This window comes from Hetaerina americana, unplaced genomic scaffold (assembly GCF_022747635.1).
Source record: "Hetaerina americana unplaced genomic scaffold, ioHetAmer1.1.p SCAF_6, whole genome shotgun sequence".
Classification (NCBI taxonomy): Eukaryota; Metazoa; Arthropoda; class Insecta; order Odonata; family Calopterygidae; genus Hetaerina; species Hetaerina americana.
This window is the reverse complement of record NW_027287205.1, coordinates 14,824,313-14,846,713: the sequence shown is the minus strand read 5'-3', so window position 1 is coordinate 14,846,713 and position 22,401 is coordinate 14,824,313. Positions and strand designations below refer to the sequence as shown.

Sequence of the window (22,401 nt, the reverse complement as noted above, 5' to 3'; positions counted from 1 at the left end):
ATGCAGTGCGCCCCTCGTTTGTCAGTCTGTGAGCTCACTGGTGGAAGTATCATGTCAAAGTTGATGAATCATACAGAAAAAAAGAGAGAGTGAGTATTTCGCAGAGTAGCGCCGAATTTTTTTGGCTATTTTGCCACCGGTTGGAAAAACTGTGCCTTCGTTTTTGGTTCGGTGGAAGGTAGCCAGCGCCGGGTGGAAGTCGACCGCCGCACGGCAACGCCCTTGTCGGGAGCCGTGAGAGGGCGGCCGGCGCCGATATGTTTTATCAGGAGTTTTCACCAGAGACACAGTGAATGATCTCTACAAATTCTGAGTAATTAAAATTGTATATGAGCATCTCAAATCGTAGAATTACCTGAAAAGAGAGCTATTTCCTGTTAACTAATTCGAAATCATCACACTTCCCCACTTCATATCAATAAATAATATAAAATTGATGAAACATCGAACACCAGTGCTGGAAGAGAGGGCTATTTATTGAAATGAGAGATATATCCTGTTCATTAATTAGGAATTATTATACTTCCCTGCTTATGTGTATCAATAAACACTATAAAATTGACTGAACATAGAACACCAGTTCTATTCCTCGACCTCAAGGATAGTGAACACCTACGTTTATCGGAAGAATCCTTCAGCGGAAATAAGCATGTTGTCACGGGATAGTAATAGCACGGGAAAAATATAGGTTTGGGAGGACTCCAGGAAAAAAGCGCGAGGAAAAGTCAAGTGACAGCGGTTAATTTTTTTCATTTTTACAGAGCTAGTTTTTCGTTTCAACGCCTCTGGATAATATGGTGCTCGCGGAGGCGGAATAAGAAAAGGAGAAGAAAAGTAATGGAGAGGAAGGAATGAGTGAGAGGGACGGAAGGAGGAAGACTCTTGAGCCCACTCAGGCGATGGCGAAAGCACACGCACAACTACTTGCGTGCGTGCGTTTATATTTGTGCGTTGGTACGATTGTGTCCAAGGGCGTGTGTCTGCTCGCGCTGCCAATGGGGTAGGGGAGTGTGGCAGGGGCAGTGGGGTCGCTGGGCTGGAAAATTTTTGAACGAACAGGAGGAAACTTTTCTCATTCACTAGGCACGGGTGGAGGGGGCAGGACGGGTGGAATGAAGGGTTTGAGAGTTCCAAGGAGGTGGGGGTGAAAGGAGCAATCGGTGGCGCGGGAGGAGGCAGATAGGAGGAAAGACACTGCTTGCGGGGGGATGGAGGCGTAGGGAGGTCATAGGTGCGGCCATGAGGGTGGGTTGAACGGGGAAGGGCAAGGTGCTTGGGGGAAGAAAAAGTGTGTAAGGACAGGGACGATGGGTGGGAGGGAAAATGGGGAGAGGGTTGTAGGAACTGGATAAGGAAGGGAAATGAAGAGAGGGTGGTTCCGAGAATTCGTTTAAAGGGGTCGTGAGTTGAAGTACGTGGAAGAAAACATCATTTCGTTGAAAATAAAAGGGAGACGTTACAAAAAAATAAACTACCCACCATAGTTTTCAAGTCGGTCGACAAATTTAGCTTTTATATTCACTTATTTGTACTTCTGTGTTTCAAGTACATTTTTTTATCCCAGTAAACTACACTTTAAGCATAAAAAACTTATATTCATTACAATTAAAACATGTACCAAATGCTCGGTAATTATCACCAATTATACTTAATAAATTTCCTCACGGAGAGTTTTTAATAACTTCATTAAGGTATTTCAAATATATCCAAAAGATCGCTGGTTTTATTGGAATCCATGGTGCATATAACAACACATGTACGTCAATGGACATTGAGATGAGGTTGAAACCCTTCAGTTAGCGTATTTCTAAAACATTGCCTCAGCATCTCTAGATTGATAATGATGTTACGTATTGGGACGAGTCAAAATAAAAATTGCATCTTTGGTAACTTTCAACTTTTTACTACAATTGATTCTTATTTAGATAATTTGAAAAAGGGTAAATATATCAATGGCAGCCTATGCAATCTGCTGGAAGAAAACCCATTAGAAGGCAATGTCTCACAAAGCTCATAGGCTTGAGTATAAACTAATCATCATGGATTGAAGTTTGCGGGGTTTTCTCAACGGTAAAATGATGCAGAATCGGATATTTATGTGTTTTTTTAATTGTTTTAGCCATCAATCAGAGGACGCATTCAAATAGCCGAGTTCTGATTATGTAACAATTACTGTCGTAAAGTTTGAATGAAACTAATGATAATAATGATATTAATGGAGGAAAAAATCATTTTTGGAATGATGCAAGGACATTGAATCGTACTGACACAATTTTGACTCTGACTCTAAACTCACTAAGATGTCCGTTACCTTCAGAATGTGGCCAGAAAGGAGATGTAGGAATGAAGTATCTATTAAATTGCTTTTCTGGCCTCAGAATACTCCACATATGGACGCTATTAAAATATATTTTCAAAATCGCCCTGGAAATAGTTTTATTATATAATATGAGAAAATATTTTTGCAGAGAATCTGTCAATAGAATCATTTGAAGAAATACATTTATTTATCCCAGTTTTTCCCTCTAATTGATTGTAGTAGTATTTGAGGCTTTTATTAATCACTTCAAATTCATTATTGTTGGGTATTTAATAAAATTAATTTTCTACCAGCAACATTTACGCCAACGATCGAGTTTTCAACTTCTAGCCGTCCTTAGCAAAATTATTGTAATTATCCCTCAAATACTTGTCAACCACCTACGTATTCTTTAAAGCCATATGATGCCATACTGAACGCTCTCCCTAAACATTGTCTACAAGAATGGCCACTGCCCTAGACATTGCATGTTATCGCGTGAGGTTTGGGAAATGCATTTGGCGATATTTCATAGGACTCATAGCAAGGGGACATCCAATTAGACTTGTACAGCAGACTGAGAAAATTAATGAGTCCATCTAATGCCGCGCCGAATTTCGTGCCCTCGAGGTGAAAGGACGTGAGAGGAGTAGACTCTCGCACACGGACACAAATCCCTCCTTTTTTTTACAGTATGAGCAGCTCTTAGCAAAACAATTGACATTTCATTTGTTTTATGTGATTAGGAACATCGTTCCTCAATTATTTCGTGTTGTATTTTAACCAATGAAAGAAAAAATTTCATTAAATTAGTAGGTAATGCTATTTGCACACTCTGGAGATCTTTTCTACCATGGCCACACGAATTCCAATTATTTTGTACCACAAAGAAATAACGTTAAAGCAGTAGTATTTAGGAAGAGGCGACCGACCGCTGAGGTCATTTGCGCCATGGGGGATGGACAGGAAAGGATGAAGGGTGGAGAGAAACCCGGCGTCGGCATTAGCCTACTCTTTACGAAAGGCGCCAAGGGGTCCGCAGTTTAACGTCCCATCCGACGGACGGCGTACTCACTCAAAGTGCCCTCCACAAAGCACCTCAAGTAGGGATCGAGATACCTCTGAAAAATATTCAACACCGTCGGGATTTGAACCCTGGCCCCCTGGGTGGGAAGCCAGTACGTCAGCCCCCGCACCATCTCGATCCCCAATAACGTTAAAGGAAAATGTACGTGTGTGGGACTGAAAATATTTATTTGATCACTTTTTCTACGAGGTTAACAGCATGAACGGAATATATGATACATCAGTGGTTAGTCCACGGGCATGTGCGCAGGGATAGTGTGTATACACATACCGCGTGTTGAGTGAGTATGCCATTTTTAGTATAAAATATAGTCATATCTAGCATGTAACTCTGTAATAAACATTTAACTTTTCCTTGGGTTCTTCTTGTGACATTTATGCAAGAAGTTTTTGGAAGCAAGCACACATTTTGGATGGAATAGAGCTACGCGTAACATATAAACGAGGTATGATCGGAAACAATCCAGCCATTCAAATGTATTGAGAAAAATAGCCTACCTAGAACACTGAGGCCCTAGATGTCTTCGCAGTATTACCTTTGGGATCTCACGCACTTATTTCAGTGCCTCTTCCACCTTCCAAAACAAGCGGCGAAGTCCTTTTTCGGAATGGTCATCAGCTGCCTCGTCGCATTATCCTTTATCTCGTCAACCTACTGTTTGGAAGATTGGGCTTTTCTTTCAGGGTCATAGCCGTTGACCCACGAGTCATGTACAGTTATTTTACTTTATAGAAAACCTGGGTAATCGTTTGCGGCTTGCACGAAATTTTCTACCTTGACGAGATAAACGAGAATGCGACGAGACAGCTGATGTCCATGCCAAAAAAAGAACTTTGCCTTTTGTTTTTAGAAGTGGAAGAGACGCTAAAACAAGTGTGAGAGATTCCAAGGTGAGTACATTGAAGGGGACTGAGGCCTCATTATTCTAATTTGGCTATTTTTCTCGAAAAATTGCATGGCTGGATACCCTCCGGACAGACCTCGTATTTTCTATTTTTAAAAGACCAATTTACCTCACACTTAATGTGGGCCATTTATGAATTGAGCGAAAATGCTTATGAAAATGCTGTACACAATAAATGGAAAATTATGTCCACCATAAGCACAAAAAAACATTGCAAGCACTGGAAGAGGATTCCATGAACTCGACTTAATCATTGTCGATCGCGGGAACGCTTGATGGAAAGAGTAAGAAAATGGGTGTAAAAATTGGCGGACAGCAATCAATACTCTCTACTGTGGTAGAGTGGACTCGACAAACAAAGTAGTGTTTCCCTAAAAAAACACTCATGTCGCCGATGGACTATGAGAAAATCTCGACGAAAGCGGCGGCTCAGTTGGCAACGTGTAGCTGGGGTAGGTTGGGTTTGTGGGTGGGGCAGGGGAATGGGTTTCTCACGAGACGCCCGCGCGTATTTTTACGGCGGAGGGTGAAATGGAGCGAAGGAAATTGTCGAAGCCTCCATAACGTACTGAACGTGAGTAGGGGGAATGAGAGAAGTTTGGCAAGGGGTTGGGGACGGCCTAAGCAAACAAGAGAGGTGGAGGAATAGGCGTTCGGAAATAAGGTTTTGTAAAGGGCTGGTGATGAAAGGAGGAGCCAAACAGTTGGGCTCCACCCCCTGTTCCGGGTTATGATGAAGAATTTGGATGAGAGGAATTTATAAATCGATCGAATCATCAACGTTTTCGTGTGTTTTCGTTCGCAAGAGTCCTTCCGTAAAAGGGTCAGTGTTTTGTATTGGACTGGAATAAATTTATTTACTTCTCATAAGAAAACAAAACCAGGTATTTACATCTATATACTACCCCGCAAGCGTTTGCAAGAACGTGTGATGAGGAGAGCTAGAAAAACAGCCAGACCACCTCTATTTCAATAATTTTATTTCCAAAAACACATGGCAACCCGCAATCCAACAAAAGGTTGAGTTGAAGGGAAACGACCAGACATTATTCATGTCGTAACATCCGTTACACTCTTTACAACGGTTCACTGCTCTATACCCCTCTACTGACTACGCTGAAGGCACAGAAAGTATTTTCCTTGTTTCCATTCTCTTATTGATTATACTGAGAACCACTTTAGGTGAGTTCGAAATCAAATTTATTGTACTGCATTCCTCACATGATATTTGCCTTGGCCCTTTTTGGTATAGAAACTGATCTGCCAAATCTTCCCGCTAGATTCCTCTGTTATAAATTCTACGAATTAGTACATGAAGACACCGCGTTTACCTAAATCTTTAAATAGTTCCACAAAAACATTTCTATCCCCGATGACCTTATTTGACTTCAAATCCCTTGTTTTCCTTTTTACTTCGCACTCGAGCAAGCCTAGGCCTAAGCTATTTTCATATGCGGTATATTTTCTTACGTCTAACCTTGCTGCTCTAAGTTCTTTGCCACACAATTATTTGTATTCCTTCCATCTATCTTGGATATTTTCTAATTCAGTTAATATTTCTGCCAAATTATCCCCAATAATTAACACAGATTTTCCCTTCTTGTTTACCGAAGAAATTATAATTTTTTCATTTATTATAGTATCTTGCAAGCCACCGCTAGGGTGTGTGGTAAGAGGTGAGTGCACCCTAGAATAATTTTTGTCCGAACATGACCCTATCGCGGGCGGAAAATATTATCCTGATCACTTATCGTTAATGGAAAAAATGACATCTTTTAAGTATCTGTTATAAATTTAATCTCTATAATATTAGTAACATGATCCCTCCTACCCTAGTGCAATGGGTGTAATAATGAATTTTCAAGATCACTGCTAAAGAGACCTTCCAATTTATGCAAGATTTTCAATCTGTAATTTAACCTTCGCTCCATGAGTGATCCCTGCCTAACTACTTTATTATTTTGGACACGCTACTAAGTTTATCACAAGAAAGTTTTACAAATCTAGCTCTTCTACGCTACACGCTATTAATTTCGGCAAACCATCTAACTTCGTGAGGATTCCATACACTTACAGCGCATTCCAAATGAGGCGTTCGGGAGCTAGCGAATCGCTATTTGTCCAAAAATTCATGGCTAAGAACTTTTTTAAGTTAAAAAAGAGGTCCGATAGCACTTCCCTGGGAAAAACTTGAAGTGACTTCTTCAGCATATGAGCCCACTCCATCTATGACTACTTTCTGTACCAGACCATTCAAATAGTCTTTCATCGAACCCCAGATATTTTTATCAATGCCATATACTTCTAGCTTTTTGAGTACTTTACTATGAAATACTTTGCGAAGGCCTTCTTAAAATCTAGAAAAAGATATACCTGATTTAGCATTAATAGAATGAGCTTAAAAAAGTGAGATCATAGCTATGACGAAGGATTTACCATTGCTAGCAAAAATGTCCGTCCTATCTGCGAGGATTGCGGTCAATGAAGGAATGGGTTGAACGGGCTACCGGGCCTTGCGACATTAAGGCAAACTAATTCGTCGTTGCACGAAGCATAGGAAAACAGACACGGACACTAGCGAGAAGCAGCAGGCATCCGAGGACTGTCAGCATTATAGCAGACGGCGGGAGTGGTATTGGTGCGATGCATGCAGCTACTTCGGTGTACAATTCACTCTCAGGCAAGCAGGGGACCACGTCCGAAGAGACGGTGGATATTCCTGGAATCCCAAAACGGAAGTATTTGGTACAACGGCCAGTTTTTTACCCCAAACTGAACAAAGGACTGCGCCGATCATATCATCTCGAACAATGCTGCCCGTATGTGTGTAGCTAGAAAAAACTTGGAAAAACAGTAATAAATTATTGTTGTACAAGTTTCCTAGGAAGCGATCTTCGGGAGCAGGCAGAACATCTACTCCCACAGCTGAACCACTATCTATAGAGTTAGCATCTACACCCAGAACGACTATCTATAGAGTTAGCTGCCAGCTGGTGAACATAAATGCCTTTTTATGACGACTTGGATTATTTTTCTGATAACCGTTCGAACGAGAGGAAAGATTACGACATTTACTTTAAGTGGAGGCTACGCGACATATTGTTTACTCTATGAAGAGCATGTATCAATTCATAAAATGCACATGCATCGCACTTTGCTGAGCTATTCTGCTCGGAATTATTAGTGATGACTATGGCTTACAGCCTTGATCAATTTACCAGCAGAGGAAATTGGTGTGTTAGATAAGGTAAATAGTTTTTTTATTTCCCCCGAATATTCGGAATTCTTGATAAAAACTTATAATGTATGTGTATCAGACAGTAGTCAGTCAATTAATGTTTGGTTAGTGTGGCATTAATACTGACCCAACATCCTGACTATTTCCATATGCTTAATTAATAAATGCTCCATAAAACTACACTCTGCATAATATTACCCTTATGATCCTTAATTGGATATTAAAAGAACAAACATTCTTTTCGACGAGCTGATTATAAATAGAGACTATATCACAATATAGAACCATTTATTAATTTGATTAACTCACTGTAAAGAACCGTTTGATTGAAAAATTTGAATAGTTTAATAAAAAACTTATTTCCATGGTGCCATAGTCATTTAAGGAAAAGGTTTGTCGCTATAGGAATTTCATTATAGATTAAATACGTAAAATGCCCGGATTCAGATCTGTTAGCTTCATTTTAGACCAATTCTGTATCGCTTTTACTGCTATGAAAATTGTTTTTCGGGAATTTCACGTTTTGCATCCACCCCCAAAGCACACTTTTCGGCGTCACTTTCAACGGGTGATGAGGCATTCAGAGCGCATACCATGCCCGGGTAGGGAAACGGAGTCACTGGAGATAGAGAGAAATGTACTAACTACTACTAATTTTACTAATTGATGGCAAGCATTTCAAACAATAACCCGGCGAAACATCACAAGTCTGCGAGCCAGGCAGTGTGCATGTGGATGTTGAGTGGACGGGGGTGTGCCCCGAAGCCGCAAATGACGGGATGATCTCCCCCATTCATCCCCCCACTGGCCTGACCCACCGAAACGCCCAAGATAGCAATCAATCGCCAGCCAGCGCATCCAGCACACTCTCTCCCCTCACCAGCACGCCGCACCCACCGCACCCTAAAACCCATTCCCTCAGCATCCTCCCCCGAACATTCACTCGCCCCTACCGGCGGCTCAGCCTCACTACAATGCCGGAGGATTCCTCAACACCGCGGAGACAATGCAGAGGAAATACCCTTTTCAGGCGAGCGCGCAGTAAATCCCAAAACCGGCGCTTACACCCCCTCCCATTATTCTTCAACCTCCCCTTCCCAACACCCATACACCCTCCCTCCTTAAAACTAACCCCGGTGACCTCCCCCCACCACCCAGAACCACGCCCCCCCGCAGTGCAACCCCCGACCCCTGGGGGCCCTTTTGGCGTGGGAGAGCTTCGGGGTACGGTGCTAAGGGGGATGGGGAGATATCCAAACTTTGGCTCCGGGTGTAGGGAGGTGGGGTTGAAGAATGGGTGGCGAGAGGTGGGAGCTAATACGCAACACCAATTCAGAGATAAGGACGCGAAATAAAAGAGTTGGGTTTGGAGGGAGGAAATTTGATGCGTTGGGGAATCGAGTGATTAGCCTCCCCACCCCCACCTGATATGAGACCTCAAGCCCCGTAACTTTCGCCGACACAAAACAACATCCCCCCCCCCGCTCCTCGCCCACACTCTCGCCGTGGCCCAACCCTCTCGTCCCCCCCCCACCGTGCAGTTTTAAGGGAGTCCCCGTGATCATTCATCTTTGTGCGGAGGCAGTCTCGAATTTACTGCGGGAAGGTGGTGGGGCCGGAGGGGGGAGGGGAGAAGAGAGAGGGGAAGGTGCAGAGGTAATCGACATCTCCGCTCGCTAATCATTCCATTTACAACAATACGACGCGATAGGCCTCTTCAGCGCGCCGCACCGTTCGGCTGTTTCAGGTAATGCTCATGAATTTATTTCGGGTAATGGATATCATTCATTCTGTCTCTCGCATCGAGTCGTGAAAATTAAATGGGTCCGTGGTTGAATGGGAAATACTTTTAAATCCATTTTCAGTGCAAAGCACATCCGAAAATAATTAAATATATTTTTGCGTGGTTACCTGATTTGCGGTAGAAGCCCTGGCAATGAAGGCCAGTGTATGCCACGATGAGCGGCCTTTTAAATATTAATGGCTCACAAATCTATTGAACAATTAACATAAACATCAACTAACACCTGAGTTTTATAATCATCAATAAGACTCATCAATTGGGATATTGGGGATCGAATAGTGAGCGTCGATTTTCTAGACTACGCTGCTGATATTACACAAAGTTATGGCGATCCACGGAAATGTAAAAATCCCAGGTCAAAAATTACAAGATACAGGTGTAAGACAGGCGCCTGTAATTATGCGTTTTAGTTTAAATTCAGTTTTTATATATTAGACAATAATATTTCCACCACACACACTTAAAATTTTAATGAAATTTGTATCTACGAAATCTTTGCACAGCACATAAGAAGCAACTGGTTTTTTTTAAAGGGATGCGCACCTACTGTGCTAGAACCCGGGCACTTATTAGAATATAAGAGTCAGGCACTCCTTTATCTTTGCCACCAATACGGTTCATCAGGAAGAAACTGGACAATATCGCGACTTTAAAGAAAAAGTCAGGGTGGAGTGATCACCTCGTCTGTGTCCAGTTCCTGCCCTTGGGGGCCAATAGTTATCTCAATAGCCTAGTAGATTTTCCATACACGACAGGAAGTTTGAATGATTAGAATATATTGCAAATGAGATATCAAGGATGCCTTTTCAGGTTTTAAGTGTCAGATAGATTTCATTCCGCTTGATTTGTTATGATAATATGATACCCTACAAGCCACCAATAGGGTGCATTTTAGGGGGTGAGTACACATAAGAATAATTTTGACCAAAATATTTTTACTCCTAATGCGGTCAAGAAAATGCTATTCTGATTCCTAATCGTTCGTGGAAAAAATGACATTTTTTATTTATTAAGAACCCTACACACTACCCCTAGGGTGTGTGGCAGGGAAATCTATTTGTTCTACACTAAACCATTCTAATTTTGCAACAATTTCGGGGTGATCGGGATAAAAAAATCATTCGCCTTGCCTGGGATTTCTTTCTAATTTTATTGGCATAATCTCTCCTACCGTAGTACGATGGGGGTAATAATACATTTTCAACGTCACTACTTAACATACAGGGTTCGTCCGGAAAATAAGTGTACTGAGCTCAGGAAAAAAAATTTATTACACTTTTACATATCTTAAGCTAATATTCCTCAAAATAGGACCCTTGTGAGTCGATACACTTGTTCCAGCGGCGTTCCCATTCCTGGAACGCTCCCGCGAAGGCATCATCGGGAACCTCTCGAAGACACGTCGTCACGGCCTCTTTGACGGCGTCCAAAGTCCCGTATCGCGTTCCTTTCAAACTCCTCTTTATCTTCGGGAACAGAAAGAAGTCCGGTGGTGCCAAGTCCGGGCTGTAGGGCGGGTGCGGCAGCGTTGCCACGCCGTGCTTGGCCAAGAAGTCCGACACGACAAGCGCGGTGTGAGACGGCGCATTGTCGTGATGCAGCCGCCAGATATTTTTGATCGCTGGCCGGACGCGGGCGACTCGTTTTCGAAGCCTGTCGAGCACTTGGACGTAAAATGCAGCATTTACAGTTTGTCGTTCAGGTACAAATTCGTAGTGGACGACTCCCCTTTTGTCAAAAAAGACAATGAGCATCGCCTTGATCCGAGATTTGCTCATGCGAGCTTTCTTTTGACGGGGTGATGATGGGGTGTGCCACTCAGCACTTTGTCTCTTCGACTCCGGGTCGTACTCAAAGATCCACGTCTCGTCACCCGAAACAACGTTCTCTAAAAAATGTGGATCATTTTTGCAGTGAACCGCAAGTTGTGTCGCGATTTCCAAACTATTGAGTCTTTGATCATCACTGAGCACTTTCGGCACCAACTTTGCACAAATTTTTCGCATCTGTAATTGGTGCCTAATAATCTCGTTCACTATTGTTTTTGGCACATTACACTGCTCTGCTATCATCCGAACACTAAGACGACGATCAGAGTTCAGTACATCGTGAACTTTTCGCACATTTTCGTCGGTGAGTGTCGTTGATGGGCGTCCAGGCCGTGGTTCGTCGTCGACCTCTTCTTTGCCCTCCACGAACATCTTGTGCCACCGAAAGATCATGTTTCTGGACATGGCTGACTCCCTGTAAGCCTGGTTAATCATACCGAGAGTTTCGGTAGACGATTTCCCAAGCTTTACCGCAAATTTGATGGAATAACGCTGCTTCGGCATCGCGTTCCGTGACGTGGGTCGAGCGTGGAGGTTCACGTTAACAGAGATCCTCACTACACCACAGCTCAGAGCCGACTGCCTTTTTCAGCGTCGCTTGCCAACATACCCCCCTTCCAATCGCAGCCCGTCAGAGCGGTGCTGGGCGCGCCTGGAGCGGCGGGAAAAAATCAGTACACTTATTTTCCGGACGAACCCTGTACATTCAAGAGCATGTATGTGTGCATGCTTCCAATAAATGCAAGAGATTTAATACTATATGTAATTTAACCTCAGCTCGGTGAGTAATTTCTAGCCTAGCTGTTCGAATATTTTGGGTACGCTACTAAATTTATCATAAAAACATTTTACAAATCTAGTTCCTCTACATTGTACACGATCCAATGCAGCAATTTCCTCAACTTTTGAACACATGGATGGATACTTTTAAAAATATCAATGTGCATATATATGGACAAACCATAAAAATGAAATCATCCAATATTTATTTGTCCCAAATCAATATTCCACCGCACACATAAAAACATTGAGAAATTTGTTTTATGGCATATTTTATTTCTAAAAAATACAGGAAATGTACAATATTAATATTGGTAGTTGACAAATTGGTCAAAGATGTTGCATTAAAAAAAACCCTTCAAATAGAGATATTCTTATGCATACGCACAACTCAAGTTTCCGTTGTCTCCTATTCATATTTTCCCTTTCACTTGATATTGCCAAAGAAGGCTCCGGATTGTTGTTGTTCCTATAAAATATGCAAAAAATCACGAATCTACGTAATAACCTTTCAGTGAATGAGTTCCTCCAGGTGACCAACCATTATAAATTTAGCAATAGAAGTTATGAACTAAGTTACTAATATTTGTGTAAACTTTTATTTAAGTACCCTGTAGGCCACTGCTAGGGTGTGTGGCAGAGGGTGAATACATACCAAACAAATTTCGATCCAAAAACGACCCTACCGCGGCCGGAAAATATTATTATGATCGTTTATCATTAGTGTAATAAATGAAATCTTAAATCAATCCGTTCTACATTTCAGGGTAATAATGCATTTCCAACATCACTGCCTAAGATACGCCCTTCCAAACAACGTAAGAGATTTAATCTGTTATTTAACCTTTGCTCTGTGATCGATTCCCCGCCAAGCCGCTCTAATATTTTGGATACACTACTAAGTTAATCATAACAACGTTTTACAAATCTATGTCTCTTCACTTCACGCAATGCAATTCAGCAATCAATTCACTTCGTGAAGACCCCATATACTTGCAGCATACTATTCTAAATGAGGCCTAAACAGCGAAAGATTACATTTGTCGTTGACTTTTACATCAAATTTACCCAGTACTCTACTGATAAATCCTAATTTTTAATTAGATTGTGCACATATTCCCCATATATGTTTCACTTAGGAGAGTTCGTAATTGAGGGTAACGCCTACGTATTTAAATGGGTCTCTACATTCCATATCGGTGTTTCCGATGCAGTAGGCTCTCGGATAAAGTTTCTCTTTTTCCAAAAGTATTTTAGTACGTACTTATTAAAGTTAAATTCTAAATGCCCAATTCGCATCATCATTTTGTAGCATTAAGATTAGCTGATAAAGCCGCTGTGTCCTCAGGATCACGGATATAATGGTAAACAACTGCATCTTCGGCAAATGAACGTATCTTACTCGTGAGTACGATGCCAATGTCGTTGATGTAAAGTAGGAATAAAAGAGGTTCGATGACACTTCCCTTGGGAACACCTGAACATGCTTCTGCTGCATTTCAGCTGACTCCATCCATGACTACTCTTTGCACCCGACCATTCAAATAGTCTTTAATCCAAACCCAGATATTTTAATTCATGCCATATATGTCTAGCTTTGTGAGTAATTTACTATGCGGTATGTTATCGAACGCTTTCTTGAAATCTAGAAAAATCGCTTTAATGGAACATTGTTCTAACCCGAAGTAAGAAAATCGCGAACAAAAAGCGCAAATTGTGTCTCGTGGGATCTCCCTATTCAGAAACCGTGCTAATTTTTCTTTAATAATTTTTTTTATCAGCGTTTCACTAACAAACTAGCAACTAAATGTTCCATAGCCTTACACGAAACAGGTATGAGGGAAATAGATCTGTATTTGCAGTGTAATACAAACACACACAAACATAAATAAATAAATAAATATATATATATATATATATATATATATATATATATATATATATATATATATATATATATATATATATATATATATATATATATATATATTTAGATCTATTTCCCTTAGTGTGTGTGTGTTATTTTTAATTTTAATTTATTTATGTTCCCTGCAAGCCACTGCTAAGGTGCGTTGCACGGGGTCATTTTACCCCTTTCGTACTCCTACCGTAGTGCAGTAGGGGTAAAAATAAATTTAAAACAAAATTGCCAAAGACACGCATAATGTATATTTGCATCAGGTGTTGCTGGTCGTGCTAACCGGTCACGAAATTATTTTTGTATGGGTAACAACACATTTCACCTTTCACTTTAGGTTGCTTGAAACAATAAATAGGGGCAGGGAATGCTTTCGTCGTCCTGCCAGCAAAAGCCCCGCCAAATCAAAGCTATGCCTCCTTCACAGCTTTGTCACGTCAACAATACGAAAGTTTTAAGACGCAAACGCCCGTTTGAAACCGTCACATATTGCGACTGATGTACAACTGCATTGTGTTGGGACCGGACGCGGCCCGTTATAAATTACTGTTTATTGTGACGCCTCGTGCGGGCCAATTGAATGCGAGATGGCCGAAAGGCTTAAAGCTCCCGTTTCGGCCCGCCGCCTATTCGCTCTAAATACTAGGCACTCAATTTGCACACTTTGTTGCGGGAAGCCGTAAAAGCAGAGCCCTCTCTCCCTCCCCGAGGCCTCTGGTGTTGGCGGAGTCGTCGTAATGTGTTCCTGCTAATATTTGTGGCCGGGACGAAGGCTTTCACAGAGCTGGCTCGTAAATCCCGAGGGGACGGCGTGTCATCGGCTAAGAATGAGCAGGGGAAGCCCAACCCTCCGAAAGCTGCACCGGAATCAAACATTTCAATCGGCCGTGGATCTAAAAGTGATGTACTTTGATTGCGAGCCGTGCTTCCGCTGTTAGTTAAATCACTTCATTGGCATGGAAATGCTCTAGTGTTTAGGATAAATCTCTTTTCAAATCCGTGGATTGAAGTCGCCTGATTTATGGACTGCGCTCGCACAGCTAGGAACTAAAATTGCAACTTTGGCGCGGAGCTGAATGGCAGACGAACGCTCGCCGCGTTTGACTGCTGGAGGGAGGGATCAATTCATCTCATTTTAATCTCGAAAATACTAAAATCTGCGGAATGAGTATCCATTCGTCGTGAGTGCCCCGTAAAATTGTGAAATGGAAGACGATTGACGATTAAAAATAATATTACTACATCTGGCGAATATGGTTTCCAAAGAACCAGGCATTAAAGAAGGTTTAGATATAGCAATAGAAGAGAAAATTAAAGATAGTCGAGAATAGAAAATTAAATTCTTCGGCTTTTGAAAAATATTAGCATTCATTCGCGGCGAAAACTTCTTCGCGGCGAGGAACTTTTTAATTTTTATTTGGTTGAGTGGTTCAATTCGTTAGGGTTAACATGCTAGAAGAGCGAGAAAGCCCAAATTAGTCAAGCGGTCTCAGCGACCGACTTGGAATGACAGTAACGGTTGACTCCAAGGTTAAACTTAGCATTCAGCAGCCAAAAGAATTGTTTGTCAGCAATAATGTACATATATTTTTACCAAGAAAGGTCACAATTCAAACTGAATCCGTATATTTTTACACTATTAAAATAAATGTTGTTCTTTTATAACATTTCACGTAGTATGATGGCTAATGGTGCAACATATGGTATACTTATATATCCGAATGCAGTTTTTGCATCGCTGTAAGCATATTTGTAGATGCTATTTCTCCATACTCTATATATCTTTTAGGTCAATTAGTGGGTCTCTAAGGTCTTCTTTGCCAAATTATGTTGCTTTAAATTAAGTGAGGTTCAGTGCTACCAATAGTTTGTTTAACAGCAACCAGGGAGCATCGGACGAAAAATTTTATCATGGATTTAATATTAATAAGAAGACGATCCTCGTTAAAAATTCAAAAAAAATATTAAGATAGAAGGCTGGCTATCCACTAATATCGTTGACGGTGAAATTTTCCCAAAATCTTTTACCATTTACAGAAATAACAGAAAAAATAGAATCGGGGTGGTTCCTATATTGTAGTTGAAAAATTATAGCATCAGCAGGCCTGAGGTACTTCTAGGTAAAGGTTTGGAAAGCGTTTGGTGGCCAATTATAAGTCCTCAATCCGATAGAATTTATGTGTACGCATTTGATAGACCATCAGTCGACAGACAATTCAATAAAATAATTATATCAGCAAATCAAAGGTTTATTATCCAAACACAATGTTCGCTATACGAAGATTTCAATGTCCCATCTATTGACTGGAGCACATACAAGAATAGTTTTAAAACGGACGGTGAAGACAAAGATATCTGTGAATCGCTATTGAATTCTTTTACGTTGAACTAATTGAACTTACTTGTCACTTCACTAACTAAAAGTGTTAATATTCTCAACTTGTTAGCCACAAATATTGCCGTAAAATTCATAAATGTAGAAACTATGAAAGGAATTAGTGACCACAGGGCTGTAAATGCTGTTTTTGCTACATGGAGTCCGATATAAACCAAAAATGAAAATTTACTTTTTTAACGAAGGCGCCTACAATGAACCAAAGTGCGTGCTACAGAATCCATATGCTAGTTTTATGAAATATAGTAATCACCGAAATACTAAGGATATGGGGAATCACTTCCTTGAAATTGCACGCTCAGCAGTCAAAAGTTTATCCCCAGTAAATTTATAAAAGGAAACAAGGAACCTAGATGGAACAACACAAATGCAAGAAAGGCATTACGACCCCATGTCACGAAAAGATGAAAAATATCACGGATGATTTCTCTTGCGTCAAAACGAATGAGATCACTTATGATTACAAGATATCTTAGGGGAATGCCAAAAATGAATTTCGGAAAGTGTTAAGCAAATCCGAAAGGAAATGGCTAGCGGAAGATTTGAAAGTTGATCCAAAAGCATTTCGGTCATACGCCAGGGAAGTTCAGGGAAATAAATCACCTGTCAATCCACTAAAAAATGGCAAAAGCGAAATAGTAACTAGCAGTATGGGAAAGGCTAACTTATTAAATTCCTTCTTTCGAAGAGTCTTCACCAATATCTCATCAAACGCCTCCGACAGCTTACCAAATCAACCGGTCAAACAATGCCCAAAATTGAAATGTCATATAATGAATTAGAACGTTTGCTGAAAAATATTTAGGTAAATAAATCCTCCGGGCTAGATGAAATACCGGCTCGTATACTTAAGGCTCTAGCTTCAGAAATTGCGCCGTATCCAGAAATAACATTTCAGAAGTCGCTGGTTTATCACAAGGTTCCCAGAGATTAGAAAACAGCTAACGCAACACCAATATTTAAAAACGGAGACAAGAAGGAGCCGAGCAATAACAGTTATATTTCCCTTACATCCATTTCCGGCGAGGTTATGGATCGTATAGTTACTACTTAGATCGTGAGATACCTCGATTATTAAGAGTTATTAATGAAAAATAAGCATTTTTTGTGAAAAGGTAGATCCTGCAAAACAAAACTTGCGCTTTTTGTTCATGATAATCTTACTTCTGGGGAGATTAATGCTCCAGTGGACGTGTATGCTCTAGACTTTGAGAAAGCCTTTGGCAAAGTGCTTCAAAGTAAACTACTTGCAAAGCTAGAAGCATATGGCAAAAGTACAAATATTCCGGGGTTGGATTCAAGTTTTTTGCAATGGTCGGGCTCAAAGAGTAGTCATAAATGGATTTAGTGTAAATGCTGAAGAGGTTACTTTAGGTGTTTATCCGGGGAAGTGCTTTCGGGCCTCTTTTATTCCTACTTTACGTTAATGAAATTGACTTCCTAGTCTCTAGTTAGGTACGTTTGTTTGCCGACGATGCAGTGGTTTACCGTTATATCTGTGACCCTGAGGAAATAACAACCTTTTCAGATGACTTTACTGCTATACAACGCTGGTGCGACACTTGACAATTAGAATTCAACTTTAAAAAGTGCGTAGCCAATTATGTTTGGAAAAAAAGCAATTCTATCCCGAACGTTTACTGCATTGGGAACGCAGAAACGAAATGTTTAGATTCGACTAAATACCTGGGCGTTATCCTTACTCATGATCTCTCCCGGGTGAATAACATAAGGGAAGTGTGGACAAGGTAATACAAAATTAGGATATATTAGAAGAGTCTTGGTAAAAGTGATGAAATGATCAAATGGAAATTTGACCATTCGTTGGTTACGCTTAATTTACACTATGGTGCAATCATATGGGAGCCTCACGCAGTTGGATTACTTGCCGAATTGGATCGCGTGCCGCGTAGAGGAGCTAGATTTATTTATTTTTATTTGTAAAACTGTGTTGTGATAAACTTAGTAGTGCATCCAGAATATTAGAGTAGTAGAGAGGTTAGGCTGGGAATCTCTCACGAGGCGAAGGTTAAATTACAGATTGAAGCTATTGCATAAAATGGAAGGTCTCTTAAACAGTGTTTTTGAAAATGTTTTATTGCCCCCATCGTATTACGGGAGTTTAGGTCATTTGAACTGCGTTAGAGAGATTAAGTGTAGAACAGAACACTCACTTTTCCACCTACAATAATGGATAAGAATAGCATTTTACAGCGGTAGAGTTATAATTGAGTTAATATTATTCTAGTGTGTATTCATCCCTTGCCACTCACCCTACCGGTGGCCTGCAGGATTTTAAAATAAATAAATATATAGGGCAAGTGGCAGGAGGTTAATGCACAAAAGATTATTTTTGCCTAAAAATGACCCTACCGTGATCGAAAAATGATATGGTTATCATTTATCTTTCGTGGAAAAAATTATATCTTACGTCTATCTGTTCTATATTTGATCTCTCTTATATCTATGATATTATCTCCCTTACGGAGGTATGATAAGGGTGGTAATACATTTTCAATATCACTGCTAAAGAGACGTTTTTCCAATTAAGTCAAGAGATTTAATCTGTAAGTTAAACTTTGCTCCGTGAGTGACACCTAGCCTAGCTGCTTTTATATTTTCGATATGCCTTTGTTTTATCATAACAACGTTTTACAAATCTTGCGCCTCTTCGCTGCACGCGCCAATTTGGCAATGAATCCAACTTCGTGTGTGTGAGTGGGTATATATATATATATATATATATATATATATATATATATATATATATATATATATATATATATATATGTGAGTCATGGTAGTCCAGGGGATAGAGCATTGGACTGCTGACCGGAGTGGCCCGGGTAGGATTCAGGGGCAAGGTACCCTGTGGCACCTGCAGCTCCACCCGAGCTACAAGGTCCGTCCGGAAAATAAGTGTACTGACTCCTGGGCTGGGCTGTGGACAGTCGGCTCTGAGCTGTGGTGTAGTGAGGAGCTCTGTTAACGAGAACCTCCACGCTCGACCCACATCACGGAACGCGATGCCGAAGTTTTTGGAGCAGCGTTATTCCATCAAATTTGCGGTAAAGCTTGGGAAATCGTCTACCGAAACTGTCGGTATGATTAACCAGGCTTACAGGGAGTCAGCCATGTCCAGAAACATGATCTTTCGGTGGCACAAGATGTTCGTGGAGGGCAGAGAAGAGGTCGACGACGAGTCTTCGAGAGGTTCCCGATGATGCCTTCGCGGGAGCGTTCCAGGAATGGGAACGCCGCTGGAACAAGTGTATCGACTCACAAGGGTCCTATTTTCAGGAATATTAGCTTGAGATATGTAAAAGTGTAATAAATTTTTTTTCCTGAGCTCAGTACACTTATTTTCCGGACGAACCCTGTATGTGATTTTTCGGGTACCAGATCTTCCTGGGAAACCATAACCGGCACTAGGAAAGGAACTAAGCCCGACGGTGTGTGAATTTCACACACCGTCGGGCTTAGTACTGGGCGAATTCTATTATGACCTACCAAACCGACCTTTGGGTTGATTGCTTTGTTTTGTATGTACGAGGGTCATCCGGAAAGTAGTACCCGTTCGTGAAATAAAGACACAAAAGTAAATATTAACAAACATAAAAAATTTTATTTGAAAGAGGATACTTTAAACTACTTCTCAACATAATCTCCAAGCAAATTAAGGCATTTGTCATAACGTGTGACAAGTTTCTGTATTCCTGCTGCATAGTCCTTCGCCGCCAGCTCATTGAGATACGCGAGGGACCCATCTTGCACAAATTTTTGCATAATGCAGATGGTGTTTAACAATTTCATGAACAATTGTTCGAGAAACATTGGGAAAATGCTCACAGATGTCATCAATTGTGACGCGCCGATCGTTCCTCACGAATTCGTCAACTGAGCTCACCAGTTGGTCTGTAATGACAGACGGTCTCCCCGAACGCTCATCGTCGTGTGTGTTCCCCCTCCCCATGTTGAAGTTGCGACACCACCGCCGAACAGACGACTCGTCCATTACATTGTCTCCATACACCTCCTTTAATTGGCGATGAATATCACATGGGCGAACGTTTCTTGCATTGAGGAATTTAATCACTGCCCTCACTTCACAACTGGCGGCGTTCTCAATTTTTTTAAACATTGTAAACAATCACAGAAACAACACAGGCAATGCTAGCGTCACGCAACTTGGCTCAGAGAAGGCAGACAAGCCACTGAAGCTATCTGACCTCGTCCAGCGGCTACTCGCGTCGTCAGCACTTCATGCGGCACGAACGGGTACTACTTTCCGGATGACCCTCGTATATATATATGCAAACATGCAAGCATCTTTAATTTTACTAGTGTCGTTGCCTTTTCGGGAAGCAGTCCTGGATACCCTCATCTGAGATGACCTTTAAGGCCTGGCAAGAATCTGCTTTGGTGTCACCAATTCTCTGAAAACGCCGTCCTTTCAGAACAGATTTTCATTTAGGAAATATGAAGAAATCGGAATGAGCCATGTTTAGCGAGTGAGGAGGCTGCGGGAGCGCAGTGATTTGACTTGTGGTGCAAAACTGAAGAATTGACAAAGCGGTGCACAATCGAATTGTCGTAGTGCAAGAACCATGAAAAAATGAGCACAAATAAACGAAAAAAATTCATCAGTTGAGGTGTAATTCCTCCCGGGTCGAGAATCATCTTCATGTGGCATACGAAAACTTAAGAAACCATTCGTCACGTTTTCATGACCTAGAACATCATCTCGGTAAGCTTGTTTCAACAGTGAAAACATTTCTGAAGAAGCTTTTCCCAATTATTCGCAAAATTTACCTTACATCGTTGTTTCAGGTGATCGAAAATTTAAAAAATGGCAACTGACACTTAAAAACGTTACAATCAAGTGATAATATCCCGAAAACTAAACGAGATGTCAAAAATCCAAAAACGCGTTTTTACGAAAGAGGTAATTTGCAAGGTAGTGTTGCTAACAGCGTATCACTCAATATATTGAAGTTTGCGCGTTTTTCAGTGCGATCGGTTATACCTGAACAGACGCCGTTTAAGGGTGAGTATATGCATGAATGCACTTAAATAAATAAATAAATAAATAATATATATATATATATATATATATATATATATATATATATATATATATATATATATATATATATATATATATATATATATATATATTTATGTAAATTATTATGGAGTGACGAATAAAATCTTTTATTATTTCCCTGCAGAGGACACCATTGGTGGAGACGTCCTGACCCTGGTGAAGCTGGACCGGAAGCAGATGGGTGCATATTTGTGCATAGCCTCCAACGACGTTCCTCCCGCTGTCAGCAAGCGAATCACGCTCAACGTCAACTGTGAGTATCGCTAGGACATGCAGGCACACTCGGTTCTGCGTCTCTCATTTAATTCCCGGGACGGACACACTAACACGGCCGCGCTTTCGCGCATACGCATGTATAACTGGCGCCGCACACATGTATTGCGTGCAGCGAAAGAAACGACTGGGTGCACAAACGAATGAATGAGTGAATCACGCCATATCCCGCGCGAGGGCCATCAATCAAGGCCATTCCGATGGCGGCGTTGGCCGTCCATGGGTCCATTTATCACCGCCGGGAGCGGGGCGGGGCGATTGAGAGGGGGGCTGGCGGGTGTCCCGGGTGTCGCGTGACGGTGTATTGAGGAAGGAAGAGGCAACGCAGGGGAGATGAGGCGTTGTGAGTGCGGTGGGGGGGTGTGGAGTAGCGAGGACTGCCGGGGGCAGGGGGGGAGGAGGAAATCAGTTTTATTCAGAAGCAAATTTAAAAAAAATAACGAAGACGTTAAATAAGAACTACATCGATTACTTATCAGGAGTGCCGTTACGGCCTCGACGCCTCGAAATAACCTTATTGTTGCCGTGGTTATATGACAGGTGATCGATCCGATCTTGATTAACGGTTCGGGCAAAAGGAGTGGTCTGTATTTCCGAGCACATTTTTTTGTTTTATCATTCATTTATCTTAGTCTTCTATAATGAGTAAAAATCCTGCGCAACCTGTTGGAGTTATTTTAATCCCCTTATGATGGATTTTTTTTTCGATGGTACACTTTTTGGTGTACACGATAGCAGTTTTTCGTATTTTCGCTAGAAGAAGTTAC

At 41.2% G+C, this 22,401-nt stretch overlaps 1 protein-coding gene across 1 annotated transcript in view; it reads left to right on the top strand.

Moving 5' to 3' along the window:
- Positions 1-22,401, top strand: part of LOC139695260 (protein amalgam-like) — a 194,691-nt gene that overhangs the window by 128,104 nt on the left and 44,186 nt on the right. Inside the window, exon 5 of the mRNA XM_071593954.1 lies at positions 21,486-21,614. Within this exon, the coding sequence (XP_071450055.1) occupies positions 21,486-21,614 (129 nt within the window). The remainder of the gene's footprint in view (positions 1-21,485; positions 21,615-22,401) is intronic.